This window comes from Capra hircus, chromosome 24 (genome assembly GCF_001704415.2).
Source record: "Capra hircus breed San Clemente chromosome 24, ASM170441v1, whole genome shotgun sequence".
Taxonomy (NCBI): Eukaryota; Metazoa; Chordata; class Mammalia; order Artiodactyla; family Bovidae; genus Capra; species Capra hircus.
In genome coordinates, this window is record NC_030831.1 from 37,411,521 (window position 1) to 37,437,061 (window position 25,541).

Sequence of the window (25,541 nt, forward strand, 5' to 3'; positions counted from 1 at the left end):
AGAGGTAAACTAATAGGCCATTTCAAAAGGCTGATTCTAGCTATATATCATTAAGATATCTTACTGTAAGAACTGGCAAGAAAGTAAGAATTCTAAGTGAAGGTGAGAACCCAGAGAGGTGAACATAACACTGAAGCCTAATTTTTCTTTGAGAATATTTGTCAAACTAATAGAACTTGAGCATCAGTTGTCTCTCCCTTGAAAGGCTCAGAGGGTAAGACATATCAGAATGTGGAATCTGCTCAAAGAACTTCCTTCCCGGTAAATTAGAACCCCCGAGAGGGCTAACCCTTGGCATAAGACTGGACAAAAGAAATGAGCTTACTCCTTCATCTCAACTCCAAGCTCTGGACTGAAACAAAACTACCTTTCTTGAAGTTTAGCACTAAGTGGAAAATAAAAAACTATTTTCCTAGAGAATGCATTAACAGATTGGCTGTCATGTATGTTTGCAACTTGCATTCATAATACTTGAATTGTCTTCAAGGTAATACTTAAAGGTAAACGTTTGATTTCATCTAATGCTGGACTTGTAGTATCCTTAGATATGTCATCAGAGCAAACAAAATTGTCTCCGAAAGAATTCACCTTTATCTTAAAACTAAAGTAATTTTCATATTGAACACAAGAGCAAATATTTTAAAAATATAAATATGTTATAAACATGTTTATTAATATTTAACAAATATTAATAAAATATTAGAACATTTAAAATATATTTCATAATATATTTTAAGAAAAAGTGTTGGATATAAGAGCAAGTAGATTTGAAAAAAATCAAAAAGAGCATCTAAAAATAAAAAGTATAATAAAAGTTAAATGCTGGGCAGACTTAACAGCTTAATAGAAAATTTAGTCAATTGTAAGATAGGTCAGAAAAATTATCCAGACTGTAGCCCAGAGAGAAGGAATGTAATAGAGAATCACTAAGGATAGAGTTAGAAAATCTTTTTTTTTAAATGTTTAATCAGAGTGCCAGAAAGAGGAGGATAAAAGGATCATAGCTACCTATGATCTAAGAACTAAGAACTAATGGCTAAAAACTTTGAAGAACTGATGAAAAACATGAATTCCTAGCTTCAAAAAAGTAATAGACCATATGTGACAAAAGCAGGGACAGCCTTTGTTCCTTATAGTTCCTCATAGTGACGTCTTTTGTTCCAAAGTTTTGAATGAAATCACTCCACTTACGAAATATTGTTTTCAAACTCTTCTAAGAAACGGCTTTTATGACATCTCTTGGTCATATCATTAGGCTTCAGTAATCTTTTTATTGTTTTCTCTTCGTAAATTCTTCATGCCACTTATACTGATTCAACCCTTGTTGATTCCATTCCTTGCTAATCCTTACAGCAGTTGGAAGTACTGCCCAGAACTGTAACTCTGTTTACTCACTGAATTTGCAAATGCTGTCTTGATCTTTTTCAGGTCAGTGGCGGGGGCCTTGCAGCAGAGGCCTAGTGAGAGCTTAAGTTGTTTTGTTTTTTTTTTTTAATGGTAAATTACAGTAAAATACATATAACAAAATTTAGCATCTAAATCATTTTTAAGTGGACAATTTCACTAGTGTTAATTACGTTCACATTGTTGTTCAGCCGATTTCCAGAACTCTGTTCTTTTTGTAAAACTGAAATTGTACCTATTAAATAGCAGCTTGTCATTTCCCCTTTCTTCTGTGCCATTTGAGAATTGGAAAACTGTCCCTTTAACCATAGGCATATAACTCATACTGTCAGTGCATTAACAAGAGGAGACAAAAACTTTGAGTGTGTTTATTGCTTAAGATGGTACTAAATCTGTAAACTCATTGCCTGAATCTGATTTAATAATAAGTTATTTGATTTACTATATATATGATATTATATAATAATAATATGGTAATAATACATGAATTCAGTCTTTTTTTTTAGTCTGTATTTTTAATGTTCACTTTCAGAAAGCATACAAATCCAAACCAAAACCAAGAAAGTAAGATGTGATACTTTATTTTACTAAAAGATTCATTTCACCAAAGAATTCACCACAGATTTTCTTCAAGTAGACATTCCATTTTATTTAAATTTTATACGAAGTATCTAATTTGGGAAAGCATCTGTCAATTACCTTGGAATTATGTCAAAAGAATAAATATCAGTCATAATTTTCTATTACATGTCCTATTGCTTTTCATTTTGAAAATTGAATTGTATTTAATCTTTTATAATTCAGAGACTGGTTGATCTACTGTGTTAGATTGAATTAGGTGTTTCTACATGTTGCTAAATTGTCTTCTTTTCAGTCATTTTTTGATGTATGCATCCTGTTTCATTGCGTGGATGTGCCTTACTTTATGTAACATATTGAATGTGCAAGTCTCATACTTTTCATTATTAAAAGGATGTTTCAGTGTACATTGTTCACATCTGTGATGATTTTTTCTGGCATACTCTTAGAAGTGGAGGTTTGGGTCATGCAGATTGTTAATCTTTTTAGCACTTGTCATGTTTCCTCTGAGAAGGGCTGTCCCAAAGCAGATTAATATTAATACGAAAAGACCCTTTCTCCAACATTCTGTCTGGGTGTGTGCTTTGTGTGTGTGTTTTAACATTTTAAGTAGTGAAAATTCTCATTTGAGCTCCAAGTTATTTCAGTTTCACTTCTGGTTACTAGTGAATTTGAACATTTTTTGTATGTATCTCCTAGACTTTTTTTTTGAAAGCATATTCCTGAAGGTCATGAAATACTAAATCTAGTGTTTCTCTTTTATTCCCTAGCTTCTCTGAAAAATTTAATTCTCGACTAACACTTTCTACTTCCCTTTCCATGTCTTAGGTTTTACTACATAACTCTAGTTTCCCCAGCTCTCAGATCACTGGCTCTTTTTCTTCATACAGCTGAAATCCTCTGAAGATTCATCCCTTTGCTCTTCAGTTTGTATTTTCTTCAGTCTTTTTGCTCCCCTTTGGTCACCTGGAAAACTGAGGTCTAACAGAAGGAAACTAAACTAAGTGATACAGCCTGGATACTGCTTTGGGTTTCTAGAAGCACACAAGTCTCTGGCTTGTTCGTCTCTCTTCCTTCCTCTTATCAATCAAGCCATCGATCTCAATTTCACTTTTTCTATTTGTGTTTTCTCTGTTCTAGTTTAGGTAACACTTGTGAGGTAGTCTAATTCATCTCTCTCCCTCTCGTTTTCCCCCCAGTCATCTTACACATCACTAGGTAATTAATTTTGCAAAAATAGTACCATGATCACTGTCATTTCTTATATCAGAATCCTTCAATGATTTCTCCTTTCTTAGAGCAGTTGAGTTAATTTTATAGACTCACTAATTATATCCTGTTACTTACAACAGGTTGTTAAAATTACACACTGTCCTACACTGCTGACCAGAGATGGAGATCGCATTCGAAGTAATGGGAAGTTTGGGGGCCTTCAGAATAAAGCTCCTCCAATGGATAAACTCCGGGGAATGGTGTTTGGAGCGCCAGTACCAAAACAGTGCCTGATCTTAGGGGAGCAAATAGGTAGGTTAAATAAGTACTTAATAATTTCTCATTTGATTTTAACCCTTTATTTGGACCTTATTTATTGAGACTCTAACATTGAAACTTAACCATTAACAGATACAAATAAGATGTTTTTATCCAGTACTTCCAGCTTTCTAACACCAAATAGTTTTGAAATACATATATAGGAAGTAGGTTTTCCCTCCTGTTCTCATTCTTGTCTTGAAATACAGGAAAGGTTTCCTTGTTGAATAAACCAGTATCTCATCAAACCATAATACTTCTTTTTATATCAAAGTTGTTAACTAGCTAGACTCATCTTTCTGGTGTGCGTGACATGTGACCTCCCTTCTGCAGGCTGTGTCCCCTTGTTTCTGGTCAGCTGATACAATTGTCTGTACATCTGTGCTCTGAAGTGCTCATGCTTTACAGGAGGGTCTCAAATGGGCCATCATCTAAGAGTTGTTTGCTTTTAACTTTACATAGTTCTGATATCCTTGGATATCTACTTCCCCAGCAAAAAGTAGTTTGTTGCTAACTTAAGATAGTAAATTGTAGTTAAACTGTAACAAAGTTTATCATCTTAATTATTTTTAAATGGGTAGCTCACTAGTGGTAAGTACATTCACACTCTTGTGCAACCAGTCTTCAGAAACCTTTTCATTTTGTAAAACTGATGCTCCATACCCATTAAGCAGCAACTCCCTGCCTCCCTTCTCGTCACCTGCCTGCCACACATGTTTCTGTCTCTGTGAATTTGACTCCTCCAGGCACCTCTGTGTGTGTCAAATCAGAGTGTCCCTTTGCAACTGACTGACGTCACTTAGCGTCATGTCCTCCAGGCACATCAGTATTGTAGTGTAACTCTGTGTGTGTCACAGCGTGTGTCAGAATTTCTTTTTAAGACTGAATAATATTCTGTTGTATGAATATACACATTTTGTGGCTTTTTAAAGTATAGTATACATAGAGAAAAGTGCACATTTCAAAGCATACACGTTTTTCACAAAATGAACATTGCTTCTGTATTAAGAAACAGAACGTTAGCAGTGCCACAGAAGGCCTCCAGGCCTCTTCCAGTCATAGCCCCATCCCTCTCAAAAGGATAACAACTTTTTTGACTTAAAAGAGCATAGATTTGTTTTTTCCATTTTTGTACTTTATCTACATGGAATTATACAAGTCATGGGTTTTGTGTCTGGCTTTGTCCAGCCCTGTGTTGTGTGTGTGTATAGTTGTAGTTCATCTTAATTGCAGGATAGTATCCCATTGTGTAAATACACCACAGTTTATTTCTTTATTATTATACTGCTGAGGAATTTGGGTAGTATCTAGCTTGGGGTTATTACTTCAACCCCCAACTACGTTTAAAATAGTAACTGAGAAATATGGTAGGAAGAAGGCTGTTTTGTATTCTTTATGAGAGAGTCAGGTGCAGCTGCAAGAGGAGACATGGGAGAGGCTCAGACAGACAAAGTTAGTGTAGTCACAGGTCCTAGGACAGGAGGCGCCGCCTGCCACTCAGGGCCACATGGAAGACACTGGGGTGGTCAGGACGCAGAAGACAGGAGCACGGAGAGCGCTTCTGCCACAGCCTTTATGGGGGATTTACAAAGATGTAGTGTAAAACTTTAGAGGAAATCACAAGTAGCAGTATTAGTGTCAAGGCAATGGCACTAAAGCACAAAGATGAATTCATTTTGATAACATATATTTGATACTAGAGGTCCAAAAGTTAATGAACTTGATGCAGTAAATTACAAAATCAGAATTCTTAAAACTGCTGATTGTACAAAGACGGAAGCCTTATGAGAAACCATTAATCCATGACAGGTCCTTAGTCAAAAAACAAGACATTTTCTACCTAATAAGGTGTAATACCAGTACCTTAGGTATTTATAGGATACATCACAAAAAATGGTCATAAATTCAGTTGATCAAATTGCTACTCAGCTACAATGAGACTACAAATTATAAAAAGCAAAATTTACTTATGATATATTTTTAATATAATGTAACAGAACTAAAAATAACTTTTCTTTCTTCCCAAAGTAAGCTCAAATAGGTAGATATTTAGAAACAACTATTTTGTCAAAAAAGTTTTAACTATTAAAGAGAACAAGAACATTGCACGTTTTATGTAGGAGGCATGAAAACAGCCAAGATCAAACGTAAATCCACAGGCTTAATGCTTTTGTTATTAAATGAGAAAAACAAATTTAACCATTCAACTCAAATGACAGGAGGAGGAAAATACATCTCAAGAAACAAGTACAGCCAGATGAATTGGAGAAAAAAAGAAAACCTTTGTATCGTATAATATATAATTCCTGAAGGTGGTCTTTGGGCAGAATAAATACAAAAAGTAATGGCTCCGAAAATACTTTCAGACAGAGATTTCTTAGGTTTCTATAATATTATAAATATATTTAGTATGTCCAAATAAAATGGACTACATTCTGGAAAACTGCAAATCAAATTAACAAAATTGATTTAAATAAGGCAGAAAACTTAAATAGGCCATTGCCTGAGGATGTGTTCAGAAAGCTAACTCCATCCTATAGGTTTTTCATGAGTGAATTTAAAATATAATTTGTTTCAGAATATAGATAAATATGGAGATCACTCAGGCCATCTTATTAAACTGATAGCAAACCTGTTTCCAGAAATGGCACAGGCAAAGAAAACTGTGACCACTCGTCAGCTGTGTTCAGGAAGTTCTTAGCACAGTAGGACAGAAATCAGAAAGCTGCATCTTGAAAGGAACACTTTATTTTATTGTTCCCTTTATCTGCAGTGGTTTTGCCCCAGATAATGTGCATGGCTTGCTGCTTTTCTTTCCTGTTGTGTAATGTCATACCTTCGTGGACTTCTCTGACCAGCCAATCTAAAATAGAAGCACCCACCTTGGAGAAATGGGCTTCTTGACACATAAGTACTGGCAGATGTGAGAAAAGAACATTTTATAGTTATTTTTTTTAAGTTTACATAATTTTAAAGCACCTTGAAGAAAATAGAAGGGCAGATGACCAACTAGGGGAAGATTGCATGTATGGTAGACAAAGGTGTTAACAGCAGCCTTTAAAACACAAGAAAAAGGACAGACTAACAGAAAAATGGATAACATGAATAAGCAATTTTCAAGGGAATAATAATAGTTACTGTTGGAGGGCTTATTATGTCCCACATACTTTATTAAGCTTATCACTTGAATTTCATTTACTGCTGTTCTCCTCATTTTACAAATGAGGAATTTGAGTCTTTAAAAGGTGAGATAACTTTGCCAACTTCAGGATTGTATATGCGTTCATTCGTCCAGTGACATAAGAGAGTAGAAAGAAAACGTTTTTTCCCTGAATACATAATTGAGATAATTTGCTTCTCCATTGCCCTTTTCTGTGTATTTCCAGACCTGCCTCAGTGTGTGTCACTTTTATAATCAGAAAATGTTACCAGTTGGTGTTTTGTTTTTTTAACTAATTGCTTTTAATACTCATTTTCTTTGAACCAATAATTGATCTTATAGGAAAGAAGCCTAGGTAAACAGTTCTAAATATAAGCAGGACTTTTTTTTTTCTTTCTCATATAGATAGTATCGCCTTGTTTTTCAAGGAAAACATAAATGTTAAATGCTTTAATTGAATTTATAGTCTGAGAGATGTCTGTTAAAATTTCATTTGAAAAGTACATAGAAAATAAAATTTAAAATATCACACATGTTAAAAATCAAACCTGCAGACATGTGAAATGAAAACAAAAAAGTGAGGTGGTAAACCTATCAGTTTTTTCCCAGTCTCTCTCTTTTCTGTATTAGCCCGAGTTTTCTATAGAGATCATATAAGTAGAAATAACTTTTTAAATATTAAAAATAAAATAACTCTGAACATTGTAGAAGCCAGGATATGACTGTAAGAAAGGAGAGTTATTGGTATCAACTGAAGAAAGAAAAGGCATTTTAAAATTTCCAATAAGTATCAATGTGTAGTTTATAACTGTGACATCATCAGTCTCATTAACACTTTCATATACTCCAAATACATAGTATGCACCTGGCCAGCCTAGACATTATTTATGTTTTATTATGTCATGCTTAATTTGTTAATACTAATATTTAACCTCTCCGTACATTTATTGGGTTTTTTGTTGTTTTAAGTAAAACTATTCTTAATTTTTTTAATATTTTTAATATTTTTAAAAGGTAGCAACCAAGATTATTGAAGGTTTGTGGTTTTCAGAACAAAGATATTTTGTTCTGTTTTGTTTTATACTTACTGGAAGTCAAGCAGATTGAATGCCTGTAGACCTATCTACTAGCCACCCCTATTTCATTTACACCCACCCTTCTCTCAGCTTGCCTCCTTCCTGTTCACCCCTGCTGAACGCTCTTTGAACAGACAAAAGCAGAAGTTCTAGTAAATTTTTTCACCAATTTTTTTTACCCAGTTTACAAGTATTTATCAGTTTTTTGCCAATGCAGAACACAAAGTTTGAAGAGACCTAAATGCTACTAAATAAAATCTACTTAGCTGTCTAACTGCTTACATCCTCCAGTGGTGAGAAGATTGCTTCTGCCTTCTTCAGTTCAGTTCAGTTGCTCAGTTGTGTCCTACTCTTTGCAACCCTCTGAACTGCAGCACGCCAGGCTTCCCTGTCCATCACCAACTCCTGGAGTCCAACCAAACCCATGTCCATTGAGTCAGTGATGCCATCCAGCCATCTCATCCTCTGTTGTCCCCTTCTCCTCCTGCCCTCATTCTTTGCCAGCATTAGGGTCTTTTCCAGTGAGTCAGCTCTTCTCATCAGGTGGCCAAAGTATTGGAGTTTCAGCTTCAGCATCAGTCCTACCAATGAACACCCAGGACCTATCTCCTTTAGGATGGACTGGTTGGATCTCCTTGCAGTCCAAGGGACTCTCAACAGTCTTCTCCAACACCACAGTTCAAAAGCATCAGTTCTTCGGCACTGAGCTTTCTTCACAGTCCAACTCTCACATCCATACACGACCACTGGAAAAACCATAGCCTTGACTAGGCGGACCTTTGTTGGCAAAGTATTGTCTCTGCTTTTTAATATGCTATCTAGGTTGGTCATAACTTTTCTTCCAAGGAGTAAGCGTCTTTTAATTTCACGGCTGTAGTCACCATCTGCAGTGATTTTGAAGCCCAGAAAAATAAAGTCAGCCACTGTGTCCACTGTGTTCCCATCTATTTGCCATGAAGTGATGGGACCGGATGCCATGATCTTAGTTTTCTGAATCTGCTTTCTTAGCAACCCCAAATACTTGTCTAGTAACAGCTCTTCAGATATAGTACTTTCAACTATTTTGTATTATTTTTAGTAGTGTTTTTTCTTTGCCTGGATACATTGAAATAATCTATCTTTCTTAATAAATAGCATACAGAAATGAATGCATTGTAATTTGAGCTTTTGTCCTTTCATATGAACTAATTTTTTATTTTAAAGTATTTTTTCACTATTTTCATAGTAAAGCATCATTAGTTTTTTCCTATATAATTGAAATTTTCAAACAACATATAATGTATGAGCTCTGAAATCATTTATAAACAGAATTAAATATGAATTTTTGTTTTTTCTCTTTGGCAAAATTTTATTAAATGAATTAGAAAAGACTTTATAAACACCATGGTAAATAGAAATTACATTTCATATCAAAAAATTGCGAAATGCCAAGGCATGTTAGCTCAAAATACTCAAGCTAAGCTTCAGTAGTACCTGAACCAAGAACTTCCAGATGTACAAGCTGGGTTTAGAAAAGGCAGAGGAACCAGAGATCAAATTGCCAACATCCGCTAGATCATAGAAAAAGCAAGGGAATTCCAGAAAAACATCTACTTCTGTTTCATTGACTCCACTAAAGCCTTTGTCTGTGTGGATCACAATAAACAGTGGAAAATTCTTAAAGAGATAGAAATACCAGACCACCTTACCTGCCTCCTATGAAACCTGTATGCAGGTCAAGAAGCAGGAATTAGAGCCGGACATGGAACAACAGACTGTTTAAAATTGGGGTAGAAGTACATCAAGGCTATATATTGTTGCCCTGCTTATTTAACTTATATGCAGAGTACATCATGCGAAATACCAGGGTGGGTGAAGCACAAGCTGAAATCAAGATTCCCGGGAGAAATATCAGTAACCTCAGATACACAGATGACACCACCCGAATGGCAGAAAGCGAAGAGAAACTGAAGAACCTCTTGAAGAAAGTGAAAGAGGAGATTGAAAAAGCTGAGTTAGTAACTCAACATTTCAAAAATGAAGATTATGGCATCCAGTCCCATCACCTCATGGCAAAGAGATGGGGAAACAACGGAAATAGTGAGAGACTTTATTTTCTTGGGCTTTAAATTCACAGCAAATGGTGACTGCAGCCATGAAATTTAAAGATGCTTGCTCCTTGGAAGAAAAGCTAAAACCTAGGCAGCATATTAAAAAGCAGATTCATCACTTTGCCAACAAAGGTCTGTCTAGTCAAAGCTAGGGTTTTTCCAGTAGTCATGTATGGATGTGAGAGTTGGACCATAAAGAAGACTGGGTGCCGAAGAATTGATGCTTTTGAAATGTGGTGTTGGAGAAGGCTCTTGAGAGTCTCTTGGATTGCAAGGAGATCCAACCAGTCAATCCTAAAGAAAATCGGTCCTGAATATTGGAAGGACTGATGCTGAAGCTGAAGCTCCAGTACTTTGGCCACCTGATGTGAAGAGCCAACTGATTGGAAAGACCCTGATGCTGGGAAAGATTGAAAGGGAAGAGAAGAAGGGGACAACAGAGGGTGAGATGGTTGTATGGCATCACCTACTCACTGGACATGAGTTTGAGCAAGCTCTAGGAGATGATAAAGGACAAGGAAGCCTGATGTCCATGGGTCGCAAAGAGTCAGAGACAACTGAGCAACTGAACAAAAACAACAAAGGCATATTGAGCTAAGTTGCTTCTGTCCATCTTAGGCATAAAATATTTGCTATTAGTGTTCCATTTAATAGAAAGTATTTAATATTCCATCTTTTAATTTTATAAATAACAAGTTGATTAATATAAAGCCTTTGAATATATTGTTTCTTGAGTATTTAAAAGGTAAAAGAACCTCATGACTTACAAAGTTAAGTAGGATTCAACCCTAAATGACTTAAAATTTTTGTATATTGTCTGCTGAATTAGGCAGCATCCCTGACATATGGGTCTGGACATCATTTTGTACCTCATTCACATAGAAAATAAGCACTATTTTATGCACGTAGAAAAATGAAATTAGAAGTACTATCAAACCAGAAAACCAGACTCTCTTTTTTAGTGGCTACCTTTGAGTTCCGGTAAGTCACAAGGAATAAAGAAACATAAGGACTTTGTCATTACCGAATTACACATATGGAATTCATATTTAAATATATATGAATATGCTCATAATGTTCACGGGTGTGTATATGTGTGCTTACTCATTCCCAGAAAGCTGGATAGTTTTTTTAAATACTGTTATTGACCCTTAAAGTATAGAAAATCTCATATATCATATACTCTTGACTAAATTGATTTCTTCCACAGGTTCATTTGTAAACCCACTGTATATATTTATTAAACATATGGGTGTTTGTATACCCGTTCCCATGAATACTGAACATTTTTGTGTGACTAGAGTCTCAAAGGGTCAAATAGTAAATATTTTAGGCCTGTGAGCCAGGAGACAAAATTGAGGGTGTTATGAACATATTTATATAACCGTTTAGAATGGAATCATTTAAAAGTGTATAAACCATTCTTAGCCCATGGACTAAAGTATAGTCAGTGTATTTAACCTATAGTGTCTAGTAATTCATACAAACAGGCAATAAATAGTCTCAAGCTTGACTAATGTAATATATTTTTAAACAAAGTAAAGTTAAGTTTTTTGAAAGCTAAGTGTCAAGAGTGTTTGAAAGCTGTGTTTAAGGAAATGGCCATGTCTGTTGGAAGCAATGATTTTCTAATAATGCCATGTTTAATGCATTTTTCCCCTAACCCCAAAATTGTGTGGAATTAGATGGAATACTGAATATTAAACGGAGGTAAACACTGACTGTGAGAGTGAATTTTTTTTTTAAATTGTGGTAAAAGTCACACTCAGTTGAGTTCAGTCGCTCAGTCATGTCTGACTCTTTGCAACCCCATGAACTGCAGCGCACCAGGCTTCCATGTGTATCTCCAACTCCCGGAGCTTGATCGAACTCTTGTCTATCAAGTTGGTGATGCCATCCAACCATCTTATCATCTGTTACATAAAATATACTGTTTCAGCCACATTTACACTGTACAGCTCAGAGGCACTGAGTACACTCATATTGTTGTGCAACTCTCATCATCATCCCTGTCTTGAATGTTTCACTTTCCTAAACTGGAACTCTGGCCCCATTGAACACTAAGTCCCCTTTCACCCGCCAAACCTCTCTTCCATCCACTAGCCCCTGGCACCTACCAGTGTACTTTCTGACTGAATTTGACTATTCTAGTTACCTCATATAAGTGGAGTCAAACAGTATTTGTCTGCACCTAATGTATATTGGAATGCATTTTAAGGTTAATATATGTCCTACAAACAGTTTGTATCTTCTTTTCCCCGTACTGTACAATAAATTTATTAAAGTCAAGCCGCTGAAGAAAATTAAGACTTCATAAGCACCGGTTTTGTGCCAGGATCTAAACTGTGTTTTTTTCCTTTCATTTGTTTACTGTGAACGTTAAAAGTAGTTCCATGTGTTCCTGTAACACAACACTCAGTGTTGCTGGCTCTTCTTTCCTAAAATACTGGTTTGATATGATATCAGTAGCTTTAGTTGAATGTCTCTGGTTTCTTTGTAGATCTTCTCCAGCAGTACCGCACTGCTGTGTGCAGGTTGGGCAGTGTGAACGAGGATCTTAATGGGCAGCTGAAGTACCTTCACACTCCCGATATGAAGAGGAAAAAGCAAGAACTTGATGAACACGAAAAGAATCTCAAACTGATAGAGCAAAAACTAGGTACTGTACTTTCTGCGAGATCCTTCTCTGGCTGAAGATAGTGTGCATGATTGGAGAGAATTGAGCTCTAAAAAGAAAGAGTGTGAATGACCCACAACCTAAATCATAGACACCCTCGACCTCTGGGTGAACTGACAAATGTTCGTAAGCTATTCTCTCAGCAGGCGTAATAAGAAGCATTCCCAGTATTATTTATTAATTGTTCTTCTATAAATTAAGAGGTATTTGCTTTCATTGCTTATAATTATTCTGGTCTTTTAAAAGTTAATTTTCTCTGTTTTCTTACTGTCTTTGCAGGAATGACTCCCACACGTAAGTGTAATGATTCACTGCCTCATCCAGTGACAGACTGTCCAATTCCTCCCAAGAGAATAAGAAGAGAAGCTGCAAGACAAAACAGGTGAGGCTACTGTGCCCTCAAAGCTCTTGGCTCATCATACTTTAAAAATAGCATGAGGGTGTTTACTTGCCTGTTTTGAACCAGAATTAATTTTGTTTTCTTTTTAACCCAATTGAGTGATGGCTAATGAAAATAAGCTGAAATTATTTTATATTTCCTCCTAGGATACTCTAAAAAATCATTTTCTAAAATTTTTTACAGATTATTTGAAAACTTTCGAATACATTGCATTTTACTTTATAGGCTCAGCAACTTGACAGATACAGACTATGCAGAATCACTCGCACATTACTCATTTAAAAGTTGCTTATAATATATGGTTTGGAAAATCACATACCATTTTTGCACAACTAACCAAGAAGCCAACAAAGCCATCTGCAGCCTAACTCAATGAAGAAAATTGTCCATTTCAGATTAGATACTAGTAAGGCCATCCCACAGAAAGGCCCATACTACTGGGGTTTCTTGTACATTATCACGAATGTTCATTTGGACTCTGCCTGAGTAAGTTTCTCCTGTTGACCTTTGAGGAGTTCCACTGAGACCATGATATTTAGAATTGGTATCCCATGCCCTATCCATCTACGTATTCTATATTGTAACTATTTGATTATTTTGTGCCCTGTGTTCCTGGGTAAATAAATGTGACATGGTTCTTGTCCCCATAGGAGGTCTGTAATCTTGTACAGAAGAGGGACAGTTCAAAAAAGTAAACCTTTTTCTGTATGTAAAAATATAGAATGATAAGTTTTTACAAAAGAACAGAGGACAAAGTGATACAGAACAATGGGAGAACGTGCTTGGCTGTTAGGGAAGATGCATTTTAGCAGAGAACTGAAGGATGGGAAGCCAGCTCTGTAGGGATGGCTTATAGTCAGAGGGAGAAGAGGCGTGAAAACTCAGAAAACAGCACACCTGGCGTGCCTGAGGAACTGTAAAGATGCTTGTGAGCCTAAAGGATAGTGGGTAAGAGGGAAGAGCCCCTAAGATGTGGTTGGAGAGCTAGACGGAAGCCACAGTATGCCTCTTCCCAAAACAGCATCTTGAAAAAATGACACCAAGTTCTTACAGTGAACATTGATATATTCATATAGAAAAGACATATTCATTCTTTCCTTACATGAACATTCTGGCTAATCAAATAACTGGAGAAAGTTCTTTATAGAAGTTCTTCTTTATAAAGTTCTTTATATGAGAATGAAGTATATAAGAAGTCAGATAAAATGAAAACATCACTTTTTTGCCATTCCTAATAAAGTAATAGGTTTTAGGCAATAATAATCTATGGATACACAAATGATTAGATAAAAAATTGGGAGGAGGACTTAATGGAAAGATAGATTGACACTCCTGAACTCATTGATTAAAAAGCAGGATATTTGCTATTATGGGATTCAGTAATAAATAACCTGAATCTAATGAAGCTTCCACTCAGTCTTCTCAGCTGGAGTTCTGTGTAGGAATTAAGCACTGCAGAAAACCATGACACTCCTGGGACAGTTCACACAGCTCACATTCTTGATGAATAAAAGGAGGTTAATTCATTGCATAAAATGGATACCTTAAGGTGTTAGAGCATAAATCTCTCATGAATTGGAGAAGGGCCCTCAATAGAACTTCAAAAGTATACAGAAAAGAAGGGAAATTTAGGAACAAGTTAAATGATGCCACCGGGTAGCCATTAGCCAAATCTAGAATGTCAAGAATGGGACACTGTAAATGATTATTTTGTTAATAAATCAGTGACATTAAAAGAACCATAGGGAGGGACTTCCCTGGTGGCACAGTGGGTAAGAATATGCCTGCCAGTGCAGGGGACAGGGGTTCGATCCCTGGTCCAGGAAGATTTTACGTGCCGCAGAGCAGCTAAGCCCAGGTGGCACAACTGCTGAAGCCCGTGTGTCCTAGAACCCTTGCTCGGCAACAAGAGAAGCCACTGATGAGAAGCCTGCGTGCTGCAACAAAGACGCCCAGGGAGAAGGGTGAACCACTGGTTATAGAATAAAGACGCCCAGGGAGAAGGGTGAACCACTGGTTATAGAATAAAGACGCCCAGGGAGAAGGGTAGGCCACTGGTTATAGAATAAAGACGCCCAGGGAGAAGGGTGAACCACTGGTTATAGAATAAAGACGCCCAGGGAGAAGGGTAGGCCACTGGTTATAGAATAAAGATGCCCAGGGAGAAGGGTGAACCACTGGTTATAGAATAAAGACGCCCAGGGAGAAGGGTAGACCACTGGTTATAGAATAAAGACGCCCAGGGAGAAGGGTAGGCCACTGGTTATAGAATAAAGATGCCCAGGGAAAAGGGTGAACCACTGGTTATAGAATAAAGACGCCCAGGGAGAAGGGTAGACCACTGGTTATAGAATAAGTAACTGAGAGGTGTAACCGTGAAGCGCACATGTGTACAGCTTCTTTGGACCTGGATTTGAATCTTCAAAATGACAATTTTGAAAAAATCTGGTAAATTTTCAATCACCTGGATATTAGATATACTGAGGAATTGTGATTTTTGTGTATAGCAGCAGCATAGAGTTTACAGTAAATTAAATACACAGTTAGAAATATGTACAAAAAAAAAGAAATATGTACAGAGATATTTAACAGTCGAATAATACGATGTCTGGGATATATGCTAAAACACTAGAAGACAAAAAGTGAGCAAATCAAAACAAGAAAGGGCAAAAGGTTATTATTCTGCTTTTCTGTAGGCTTGGCATAAGTGGTAGAGAAGTATTTTATGGTAGACAGGGAACATTTTTCCAGTGTTTTAAGAGACCAAGTGAGAAAATTCCTGCCAAGCAGTTCTAGACTAAAGTCCATGTTCATAGGCTCTCGTGCATGGACTTCCTAAGTTTGGACTCTAAGTTAAGACTTAGAGTCACTGCAGAACCACGACCGATGCCATTGATCTGGATCTTGTTAATTAAGAATTTGTAGCAATTCAGAGGTGGTATGGGCTAAAGTTTCTTCTTTTGGTTTGTTAGTAATGGTATTTAGTAATAGTAATGGTATTTTCATTAAAGTAATGCATGTATATAAGTCAAATAGTATGTATATTTAATATACTGTATAATGTGAACTACACATATAATTTAACATTTTCTAGGCACCATTGTAAAAGAAGCAGCGAGATTAAATTTTAATAGTATTTTTTTAACACAGTATACAAAGTATTATCATTGCAACATACTGCCAGTAGTATAGAAATTATTAATTTTAAATTCTCTTTCATACAAAATCTTCAAAATTCAGAGGACAGCAAATCTGTTAGGACTAGCCACATTGCAAGTGCTCTGGAGCCACACATGGCTCGTGGCTACCAGACTGGACAGCACAGGTATCAGAAGAGCTCATGGTGATGAGATCTTATTCCTCTGCACCCTTACCCCATCCTGGTTCCCAGAGGCGGCCTTGGTTTTAACTGCTTTATTTATTCTATTGTTGCCTCCATTTTTGGTGCACATTTATGTATGTCAGTCTTGGTTTATCAGTTTTCAGACCGTGCAGCCCACCCAGCACCTTGGTGTGGAGGTCTGTCTTGTGTTGCCTATCTAATGACTTTTGAACTAAATTCTTCTTGTGGTTATTTGGTTATGTTCTCTCTTACAACCATCAACGAAGATCTCTGTGCTTTTTTTCAAAGTTATTAAGTGATAAGCAACATCATATTATGGCTCTGATGATGATATAGGCAGAGTTGTGTGCTAGGATTACATTTCCCTCTGTAAGATTCTAATGTCATGACCCTACTTAGGCCACCAGTGTTCCAGACATCAGAGGCAAGTAAATCTTCTAAACCATCAGTTCTTAAAATCATGTTGAATTTTAATCCAGTTCTTAGACTGTTTCTTGAATGTTGTTAATGTCTCTGGAGTTTCTAAAAGTCTTTCTTTTTTCTTTCACTGTGTAACTTGATCATGTATTCTTCCACCTGCTTTAGTAACTGTTACTAGTAATCCTGTAGGTCTTCTGGATCCTCCTTGGCTGCTCTCTTGGGTTGAATCCATTGTTTCTCGGCTTCCTTGTCATTCTCTTATAACTTCTTAGGAAAGGGTATAGATAGAAACTGCATGTCTGAATCTGTCTTCCTCTGCCTTCACATTTGATTGAGGTTTTCTGGGGATTACAGGATAGAAACAAGGCTGGAATATCAAGGAGGAGGTTCTGGGAATAATCAAGAGACAGTGGGTCACAGTCTGCCTGGTGGAACCTTGGACTCAGTCAGAGAAGTCCAGCCCAAAACAGGAGGGAGCGAAATGGAGAGAAAACAGCCTCGACCATGCCAAGTTTTCAACCCCAGGCTTTGAGAGCTCTGTTCTCTTGTTTCTAGGTATTAACACTCTCACCAGGAAGTTAGATAGATAACAATGCTAATTAGTTAATTAAAAGTTGGTGTCATGGCTTCCGATGTAGTTGGTGGCGCCCTAGAGGCTTGCCTGTTGCCAACATCTACACACTAGCAACCTGCTAGTCGGCTCTCCAGCCACACCCTTAAAGCAAAGCCTTCTTGTCCACTCCCCTGCTCCCTCCTCCCTTAAAATTCCTACTCAGAGAGCAGCCTTAATGGGAAAACAGTTCTATTTTTATTAACAGTAGACTAAATCCAGACCAGCAGCACAGTTCTTTTTCTTAAATGTAATTGTACAGGTGAGAGTCATTATGCATATGAGGGGAGTCAACAGCATGTGAGGGGAAATCCAAGATAAATAACAAAACCAACCCTGGAAGATGATTCAGCTGAATTCTTTTAAAAACTGTAATTTCTGATTAGATTGTGGAAGGAGTTACATTCGTGAAACCAAGAGGATATTAGGAGAAAGATACAGCCAGGACAGGATTACAGATCCCATTGCTGAAATTAAAGCCTTCAAAGGACAGCAGCAGAAACCAGGCGAGGAGGGGGAAAAAATTTAAAGGACTAACGTAAAGGAAACTTCTCAGAAAAATAGGGGGAATATGTGAAGAGAAAGGGGGAGATGTAGAGAACCAATTCAGACTATCAAGAATCCTAGAAGGAAGAAAATGGAGAAAAAACAACATGTGGAAAAGAATTCCCAGGGATGAAAGGGCCTGTTGAAGGCCCAGTACAATGACTGACAGAAGATAACACCAAGAAAATTCATAGCAAATTTGTGGAATAACAAGAAAAGGGTGAAGAGTGTAAATGTTTTCAGAGAGAGACCCATATTGTCAGTACAGCTTTTTTGCATACACAAAAAGCAGACATGAAAAAGCTGTTGTCAGCAAGCTGTGTGGTGGCAGGTGAGACGATGTAGGTTGCAGATTTGCTGAATTCTAGCCTGTGGCTCCCTGTTTACATCCTGCTTAAATCACTTTAATTATCGATTTCCTTGTCCCCAGTCTCTATCTGGTCTCCATAATTCACACTATATCAAAAATGTTACTGCATTTGAAATGAAAGTATCTTTAATATTGAACTACTAGTTTCATCCATACAATGGAAAACAAATTCAGCAGTAGGAATTAGCAACAATGTATGTGTTTATATGTTATTATTAGTGTTTGTGTATTACCTATTTATATATTGTTGGCTTTCATAGGGATTATATATCATATTTCGTCAACTATAAGATGTCATTAATTATTAGAAACATCATTATTCCATGAGGCACTGAAATAAAACACTGCAGATTAACTGATGACATAAGGTGGATTTCAGAGATGTTAAATGTGGGGAAATGTGGATTTTAGGAACAACAGAATATACTTAGCAGTATATATTATGCAGTAGACTCATTTTCTTCAGTAGAGACTTCAGTTTTCTAATCGATTTTCTGCTCATAAAGATTACAAATTAGCTCTTTACCAAAATTGTGTGTCTTTTATTTGGAGATGGCAGTTCAGGGAACTGTTGTTTAAAAAGAACGTATAGGGCTTCCTTGGTGGTTCAGTGGTAAAGAATCCGCCTGCCCAGTGAGACACAGGTTCAATCCCTGGTCTGGAAAGATCCCACTAAGGCTGTGTGCCACAGTTATTGAGCCTGTGCCCCAACTGAGCCCATGAGCCCCAACTGCTGAGCCCATGTGCCACAACTCCTGAAGCCTGTGTGCCTTAGAACCTGTGCTCAGCAGCGAGAGAAGCCACTTTAGTGAGAAGCCCTTGTACCACAACTAGAAAGTAGCCCCGCCTTGCCACAACTAGAGAAAAAGTTACTCAAAGCAACAAAGACCCCAGCACAGCGGCACCCCCCAAGAAGAAAAAGAAAGTACATCTGAGTAAGAAAACATCTGCATAAATATATACTAAGATGTTCATCCTCTGTATGTAAATAGTGTTATGGGTATATCTTGGTGACCTTTCTCTAATAAGCATTATAATTCTTGTTAAAATTTTTAAATGGTAATTTCATTTTAGGAAAGGGGAAAATAAGCAATAATCTGCAAAATTTGTACCTAGGATACACCACTCCAAAGAACTATGCTCCACAGAATTTATCTCTTCCTCTGTATATGTTAACTTCTGCTTCTCTGTCAAGCTTTTATTTGTGGCATTCATGTGAAAGAAATGCTTACATACAAGGATTTAATTAAGTCTGTTTATACCAAGAATTACTATAATTACTAGAACATAGTTCCACTGCGTATTTAACCACCCAGGTCTGATGGAGTTATAGGGGAGGTCTGATGAGGGAGTTACAGGGAAGGAGAGCCTTGGTATGTAAAACTTAACTGTGTTTTTTTCTACTTTGATCAGGATTATAACCAAAACTGATGTGTGAGAGATGACAGAGAGAAGGCCATTAGTCTCCCTAAGAATGCCCTGCCTTCTGCAGCTCTGTTTCAGAAGACCAAGAGGGTGACTTATGATGAATATTTCTGGGAATGATACAAGAATCTAGGCTTGCATTTCCATGTTTAGCCAAACAGAACTGGAAGCAACCATTCAGTTTTGTCAATCTCACTGGACAGTGTGGGCTTACTGGAATTATTCCAGTTGTCAGGCCCTTTGGTTGTCATCTTGCAAATGTGTCAGAGGAAAATATGCAATTACAGCAGTGACTGCGCAGCTGGCACATAGCATTTATTAATCCTAAAGACAAGTGTATGTACTGTTTTTCAGTATGTTTATCATGAATATGCTAGAACTATTTCTTGAGAGCAGACCTTTTTATTACCTTTGTGTGAATTTATTTAACAAAACTGTTTTTGTCATGTCTAAGGCAAGTTCTAGAGGTTAGGTATTTAATTGTAAATATGAGAGGAAACTTGTAATTCAGAATAAAATCGGAAAAGCACAGGTATCTCGGAATTCACATCTTAAGACACATGGAAAAATATTAAATTGGTGGGTTAACTTTTGACAGCAAGTAGCATTTTAAATTTCTAAAGATTTATCTTGTATATATATGTATATATATATATATAATATGCAGCAGCATCAGTTTTATAAACATCGTTTGACTTTATTAATACTAGATTATATAGTCTCAGCCTTAATTCTACATTTATGTTATTTTGTAATTTTTTATTACTATTTTTAAAGAGTTAAAGAAGTTGTACACTCCCTCATTAAGGGAATTAAGGTCTGCTAGAAATTTGCTGCAAAAACATTTGAATTGTGTATTAATTCATGCTAATGTATGTCGATATATGTCTTTGTGTCAGTCCAAGACTATTGGTTTGTGAAGTTATTTTGTAAGGAAATACTTTTGGTACAGTTTTGTGGCCCAGCAAATCTGTGTGTTTTTTAATCCTTTCTGAATATACAGTGAGGTTAATAAAGAAGATTGTTTCTTCCTGATGAATAGGTGTGTTTTCCTTTTTCAAAATTTAAAGTTCCATGAAAATTACCTTAGCGTAAATTATTATGATGTTTAACCTCGCTTTATAATTGGAAGGCATTTAACTGTTTTGTTAAAGAAGCAAAATGGTAGTAATGAGAATTAGTTAAAAGAAAGAGTGGATTCCTTTTAAGTAAAACTAACTACTATTATTAGTTATTAAATATTAGTATCAAAAAAATAAGTTTCATCTTCTAATTGTTTTTAACTTTTTGAGGTTATGACTTGGTTACTTACAGTTATTATGAAATGGATAGGATTAATATTTTTAGTCTGTAACTTTCAGATACTTTTAGTAAAAAAGTTTTAATTTGTATCATTTTTCTACATCTAATGTCTGCTAAACATTTTCATGGAATCATTTCATAGTTATGTAATTATATTTATAAATTTACTTTTATAGATGTTAATTTAAGATAATATTATTTTGCATGTCTTTTGAACCCTTCAAAAAGAGATTGTTACATTTTAGCAGGCATATGTTTAGATTTAGAGATAAGTAGCAGCATTAAAATTTATGGGAGGACTCTTGGCCTAAAAATTAATTATCTTAAGTGTAATGTGAAGTTTATCCACATCTGACTGGTACAGGCAGTTATTTATGAATTTATCAATAACTTGAGTATCTGAAAATACTTTACTAGTTAGAATTAATTCCCTTTTGGAGAGAAATCAAATTCGTGTTAAAGAATCACTATTCCAAGGGATAAGCAATAGAGAGACATTGATTATATTGTTTTACATTAGGAAGCCTAATTTCAAAGTAATGTCTGATAATATAAATTCCTAGTGCTCTGATTCTTTATACTCTAGTAACAAATAGCATGAGGTAGAAAATATTTAAATCTTTGTATAGTACCATATTTAAATCTTATTAGTAGCATTTGTTTATATCTTTTTCACTTGTGTCTCTCATCAGTTATTCTTAACTTTTAAAATTCTTGGTCGAAATGGAACATAATGTCTCATTTGTCTGATTTCATCTTGGTAGGAATAAAGAATTATGTCACTTGACCTATTTGTTGATATCCGCTGATGAATATTTGAATTTTTTATTAGGAATAATTAAACAATAGGAGTTCACTTTTATACTATACAAGACCATTTGTTATGTTGGGCTAGAAATGACAGGATAATACTTAAAAGAGGAATCTTATACTTTGCATTTCTTATGATTTCACTAGTTCTGTGATATACTGATAAATGAATGCCAAATTTAGTGAAAAAATACACTTCCATGTTTTCGTAGACTAGAGATATGCCTTGATTTGTTAATCATATTGCACATTTCTCTTCAATAGTTTTGCAGAGTGAATTTTTCCTGTGAAGAGTTGCTGGGAGTTCCCTTATGGCCTAGTAGTTAGGATTCCGGGCATTCACTGAAATCCATCCGTGGTAGGGAACCAAGATTCTGCAAGCTGTACAGTGCAGCCAAGAAGAAAAGGAAGAACTGCTGACAGTTCAACTATGGTCCTTGGATCAAGTGTTAACAAAAAGTCAAGAGAGTCATTTTTTTTCATGTGTTCAATAATAATATATTGAGCTCTGGCTACATTTGTGTTAAATGTTCATGTGTTGATTGCCTGGTGTTTTTATAGTAGAATATAGATGTGAAGGACAAAGGAGCCTGGCATGCTACAATCCATGGAGTCACAAAGAATCGGACATGACTTAACAACTGAACAGCAACAACTGGTTAGAATGAAATACCAATTTCATGAGACATTTATAAATAGGATTATTGGGATGTTTCAAAATGTAAAATTAAAAGCTCCTTGGCGTTAGTTTGAAATACAGAATGGTTTTTATCAGAACATTAATAAATTCGTTGATTTAGCATATACATATATCTGCTATATGCAAACAAACCAGTGTGTCCAACCTGTGGAAGGAGATAATAGCTACCACATGCTGAGTAAAATATTTACATATATTTTCATACGTGTTTGATCCCCAAGTTAAAGAAACATTGTATAAACTGCCTATGCTAATCTAGGCTTTAGAACTCACCAGCTTCAAGACTAGGACAAATTAGTTAACCTGTCTGTATCTTAGCTTTTCTCGTCTTTAAAATGAGGATAGAAAAATCTGGCTTAAAACTCAACATTCAAAAAACTAAGATCATGGCATCTGGTCTCATCACTTCATGACAAATAGGTAAAAAATGAAAGCAGTGACAGAAATTCTCTTCTTGGGCTCCAAATCACTGCGGATGGTGACTGCAGCCATGAAATTAAAAGAAACGTGCTTCTTGGAAGGCCATGACAAACCTAGACAGTTTATTAAAAAGCAAAGACATCACTTTGCTGACAAAGGTCTGTCTAGTCAAAGTTATGGTCTTTCCAGTATGGATGTCAAGAGTTGGACCATAAAAAAGGCTGAGCACTGAAAAATTGATGCTTTTGAACTGTGGTGCTGAAGAAGACTTGAGAGTCCCTTTGACAGCACAGTCAATCCTAAAAAGAAGCCAATCCGGAATATTCACTGGAAGGACTGATGCTTAATCTGAAGCTCGAATATTTTGGCCACCTGATGCAAATGGCTGACTCATTGGAAAAGAGCCTGATTGCCAGGAAAGTTTAAAGGCAAAAGGAGAAGAGGGCGGCAGAGGGTGAGATGGTTGGATAGCATCACCTATTCAACGGACATGAACTTGGGTGAACTCCAAGAGATGGGAGGGATTGCAAAGTCTGGTGTACTGCAGTCCATGGGGTTACAAAGAGTCTGACACAACTTAGCAACTGAAAAACAATATACCTGTTTTGTAGGGTTTCATAATCAAACAACTGAATAGTGAATGTCGTTTGGCATTTGGTAGATTTCCAGTGGCTGTCATTTTCTTCCCTTTGTTAGGCAATTATACAGACAATCACTACATGTGATGAGAGGTATGTGTGAATTGTAGGGAGATGATGGAGCATGCAACACTGGAACTGGACCTTCATGACTTTGTAGGATTTATACGTGCTGCAATTTGGGGAAGGAAAAGTAGAATGCTACGAGCAAAGACAGACATAAAAGGCAGCATTTCTTTGGAAGGAGCTCAAACTGACGGGAGTCCAAGGGAACGTAAAATCAGATCTATGTTGGATGCAGATTTCTAAGACCTTGGGCTCTTAAGGAAATATTGAATCAATACGAGCAAGTTAAGTTTTTCAGCAGTCCTAATTAAACCTATGCTTTAAGAATTAAATGTGGGGGAATCCCAAACAATCCGTTGGTTAGGACTCCATGCTTCCACTTTAGGGATGGGGTAGGGGGGTCGCACATAGGCTCAACCCCTAATCCAAGAGCTAAGATGCTGCATGGTGCCACCAAAAAAGAAAAATGAATTCTATGACAATATTAACTAAATGTGCAGGGTACAACTTTTGCTAAGACAGCCTGAGGAGCTCTGCTGACCCTGCTCCCCAGTAACTGGTAAGAAGCATTAAAAGTAACCATTTTAAATCTCTAGGGACTTGTCTGGTTGGTCTAAGGGTTTAGAACCCACCTGCCAGGGACATGAGTTCAGTCCCTGGTCTGGGAAGATACCACATGCCATTGAGCAACTAAGCCTGTGTGCCACAACTACTGAGACTGCTGTAGTGCCTGTGAGCCCCAAGTACTGACTCACAATGTCCTAGAGCCCATGCTCCACAAGAGAAGCCACCGCAATGAAAAGCCCAGGCCCTGCAACTAGAGAAAGCACTCGTGCAGCAAGGAAGACCCAGCATAGCAATAAATATTTTTTAAAAACTTGGCTAAAACTTCTAAGAATGACTCTTAAGGACAGAATTAGTAAATGAAGAAACATCTATTCAAGAAAATATAAGAAAATTCTGCAGAAAAGTTGAGAATCTGGTATTTTAAACCAAACCTGATTGTCCCACCTCCCAGCTCAGCGAGGCAGAGGCCCCAGTCCAGACTGCTGCAGCCAGGATTTTCATGCCCCTGTCCCTCTATCTCCCAGCCAGGAGGAGCAAGACTTCAGTGCTTTCTTACTGTGACCACAACTGCCTTTTGCTGGAAACTTAAGTCCCAGGTCAGTGTGGTCAAGTGGTGAGGGCTGTCTCCTTCCTCCCAGGCCCTACTTGCAGGATGGAGGCTCCGCCCTGGATGTGTCATGCTGAGAATAATGTAGCCTTGATAGCCCTTCCTCTGGCCCATGAGGTGGTGGTTCCAGCCCAGGAGAAGTAAGCCAAGAGGACCTCAGGTAGTCTCCCCCCTCAACCATGTTTAGCCCCTAGAGTACAGTGTTACTCAGAAATTTGCCATCATCCCCAGCTTCAGAATCCTAGCTCTGAGATTTTATTTGGGAGGGAGGAGGGGAGATAAACATGTAAAACAAATAGTTCCTAATTACTTCACAAAGGAACTGGCTTTGTTTACAACATGGAGAAATTTAAGAGCATTCTCAAAAAACAATGGAGGTTGTATAGGAAATAGGGAAGAGGTCCATGGATCTAATGAAGATAAAGTATATAGGCTGGCTAGCTTTCAGGAATAAGACACCTGGAAGAAGCCCCCCTTGGGTCTTTAAATATCAAACACTGGGAACAAATATCAAACGCCAGGAGATAGTGAAGGACAGGGAAGCCTGGCATGCTACAGTCCATGGGGTCTCAGAGTCGGACACAACACTGACTACACAAGAACAACCTCAGAAACTTCATCCCCCTCAAGAAAAAAGCTGTAATCTTTTTGATTAAAAAGTTTGCTCTAGGACACTTATATAAATAATAGAGCAATGAACCAGCTATTCATGGATCTAACACTTTTAACATCTGATTGTAGGGTCAAGGAAAGAGAAGAGAGTCCCAACAACACCTCTGTTATCCCAAAGTGACGGGGTAT

At 36.9% G+C, this 25,541-nt stretch overlaps 1 protein-coding gene across 2 annotated transcripts in view; it reads left to right on the forward strand.

Moving 5' to 3' along the window:
• SMCHD1 (structural maintenance of chromosomes flexible hinge domain containing 1) overlaps window positions 1–21,719 on the forward strand; it is a 123,947-nt gene extending 102,228 nt beyond the window's left edge. For both annotated transcript variants that reach the window (XM_013974279.2, XM_018039573.1), the window contains 4 exons: window positions 3,336–3,507; window positions 12,340–12,498; window positions 12,796–12,898; window positions 19,619–21,719. In XM_013974279.2, coding sequence (XP_013829733.1) covers window positions 3,336–3,507; window positions 12,340–12,498; window positions 12,796–12,898; window positions 19,619–19,643 — 459 coding nt within the window. In that variant the 3' untranslated portion in view covers window positions 19,644–21,719. The remainder of the gene's footprint in view (window positions 1–3,335; window positions 3,508–12,339; window positions 12,499–12,795; window positions 12,899–19,618) is intronic.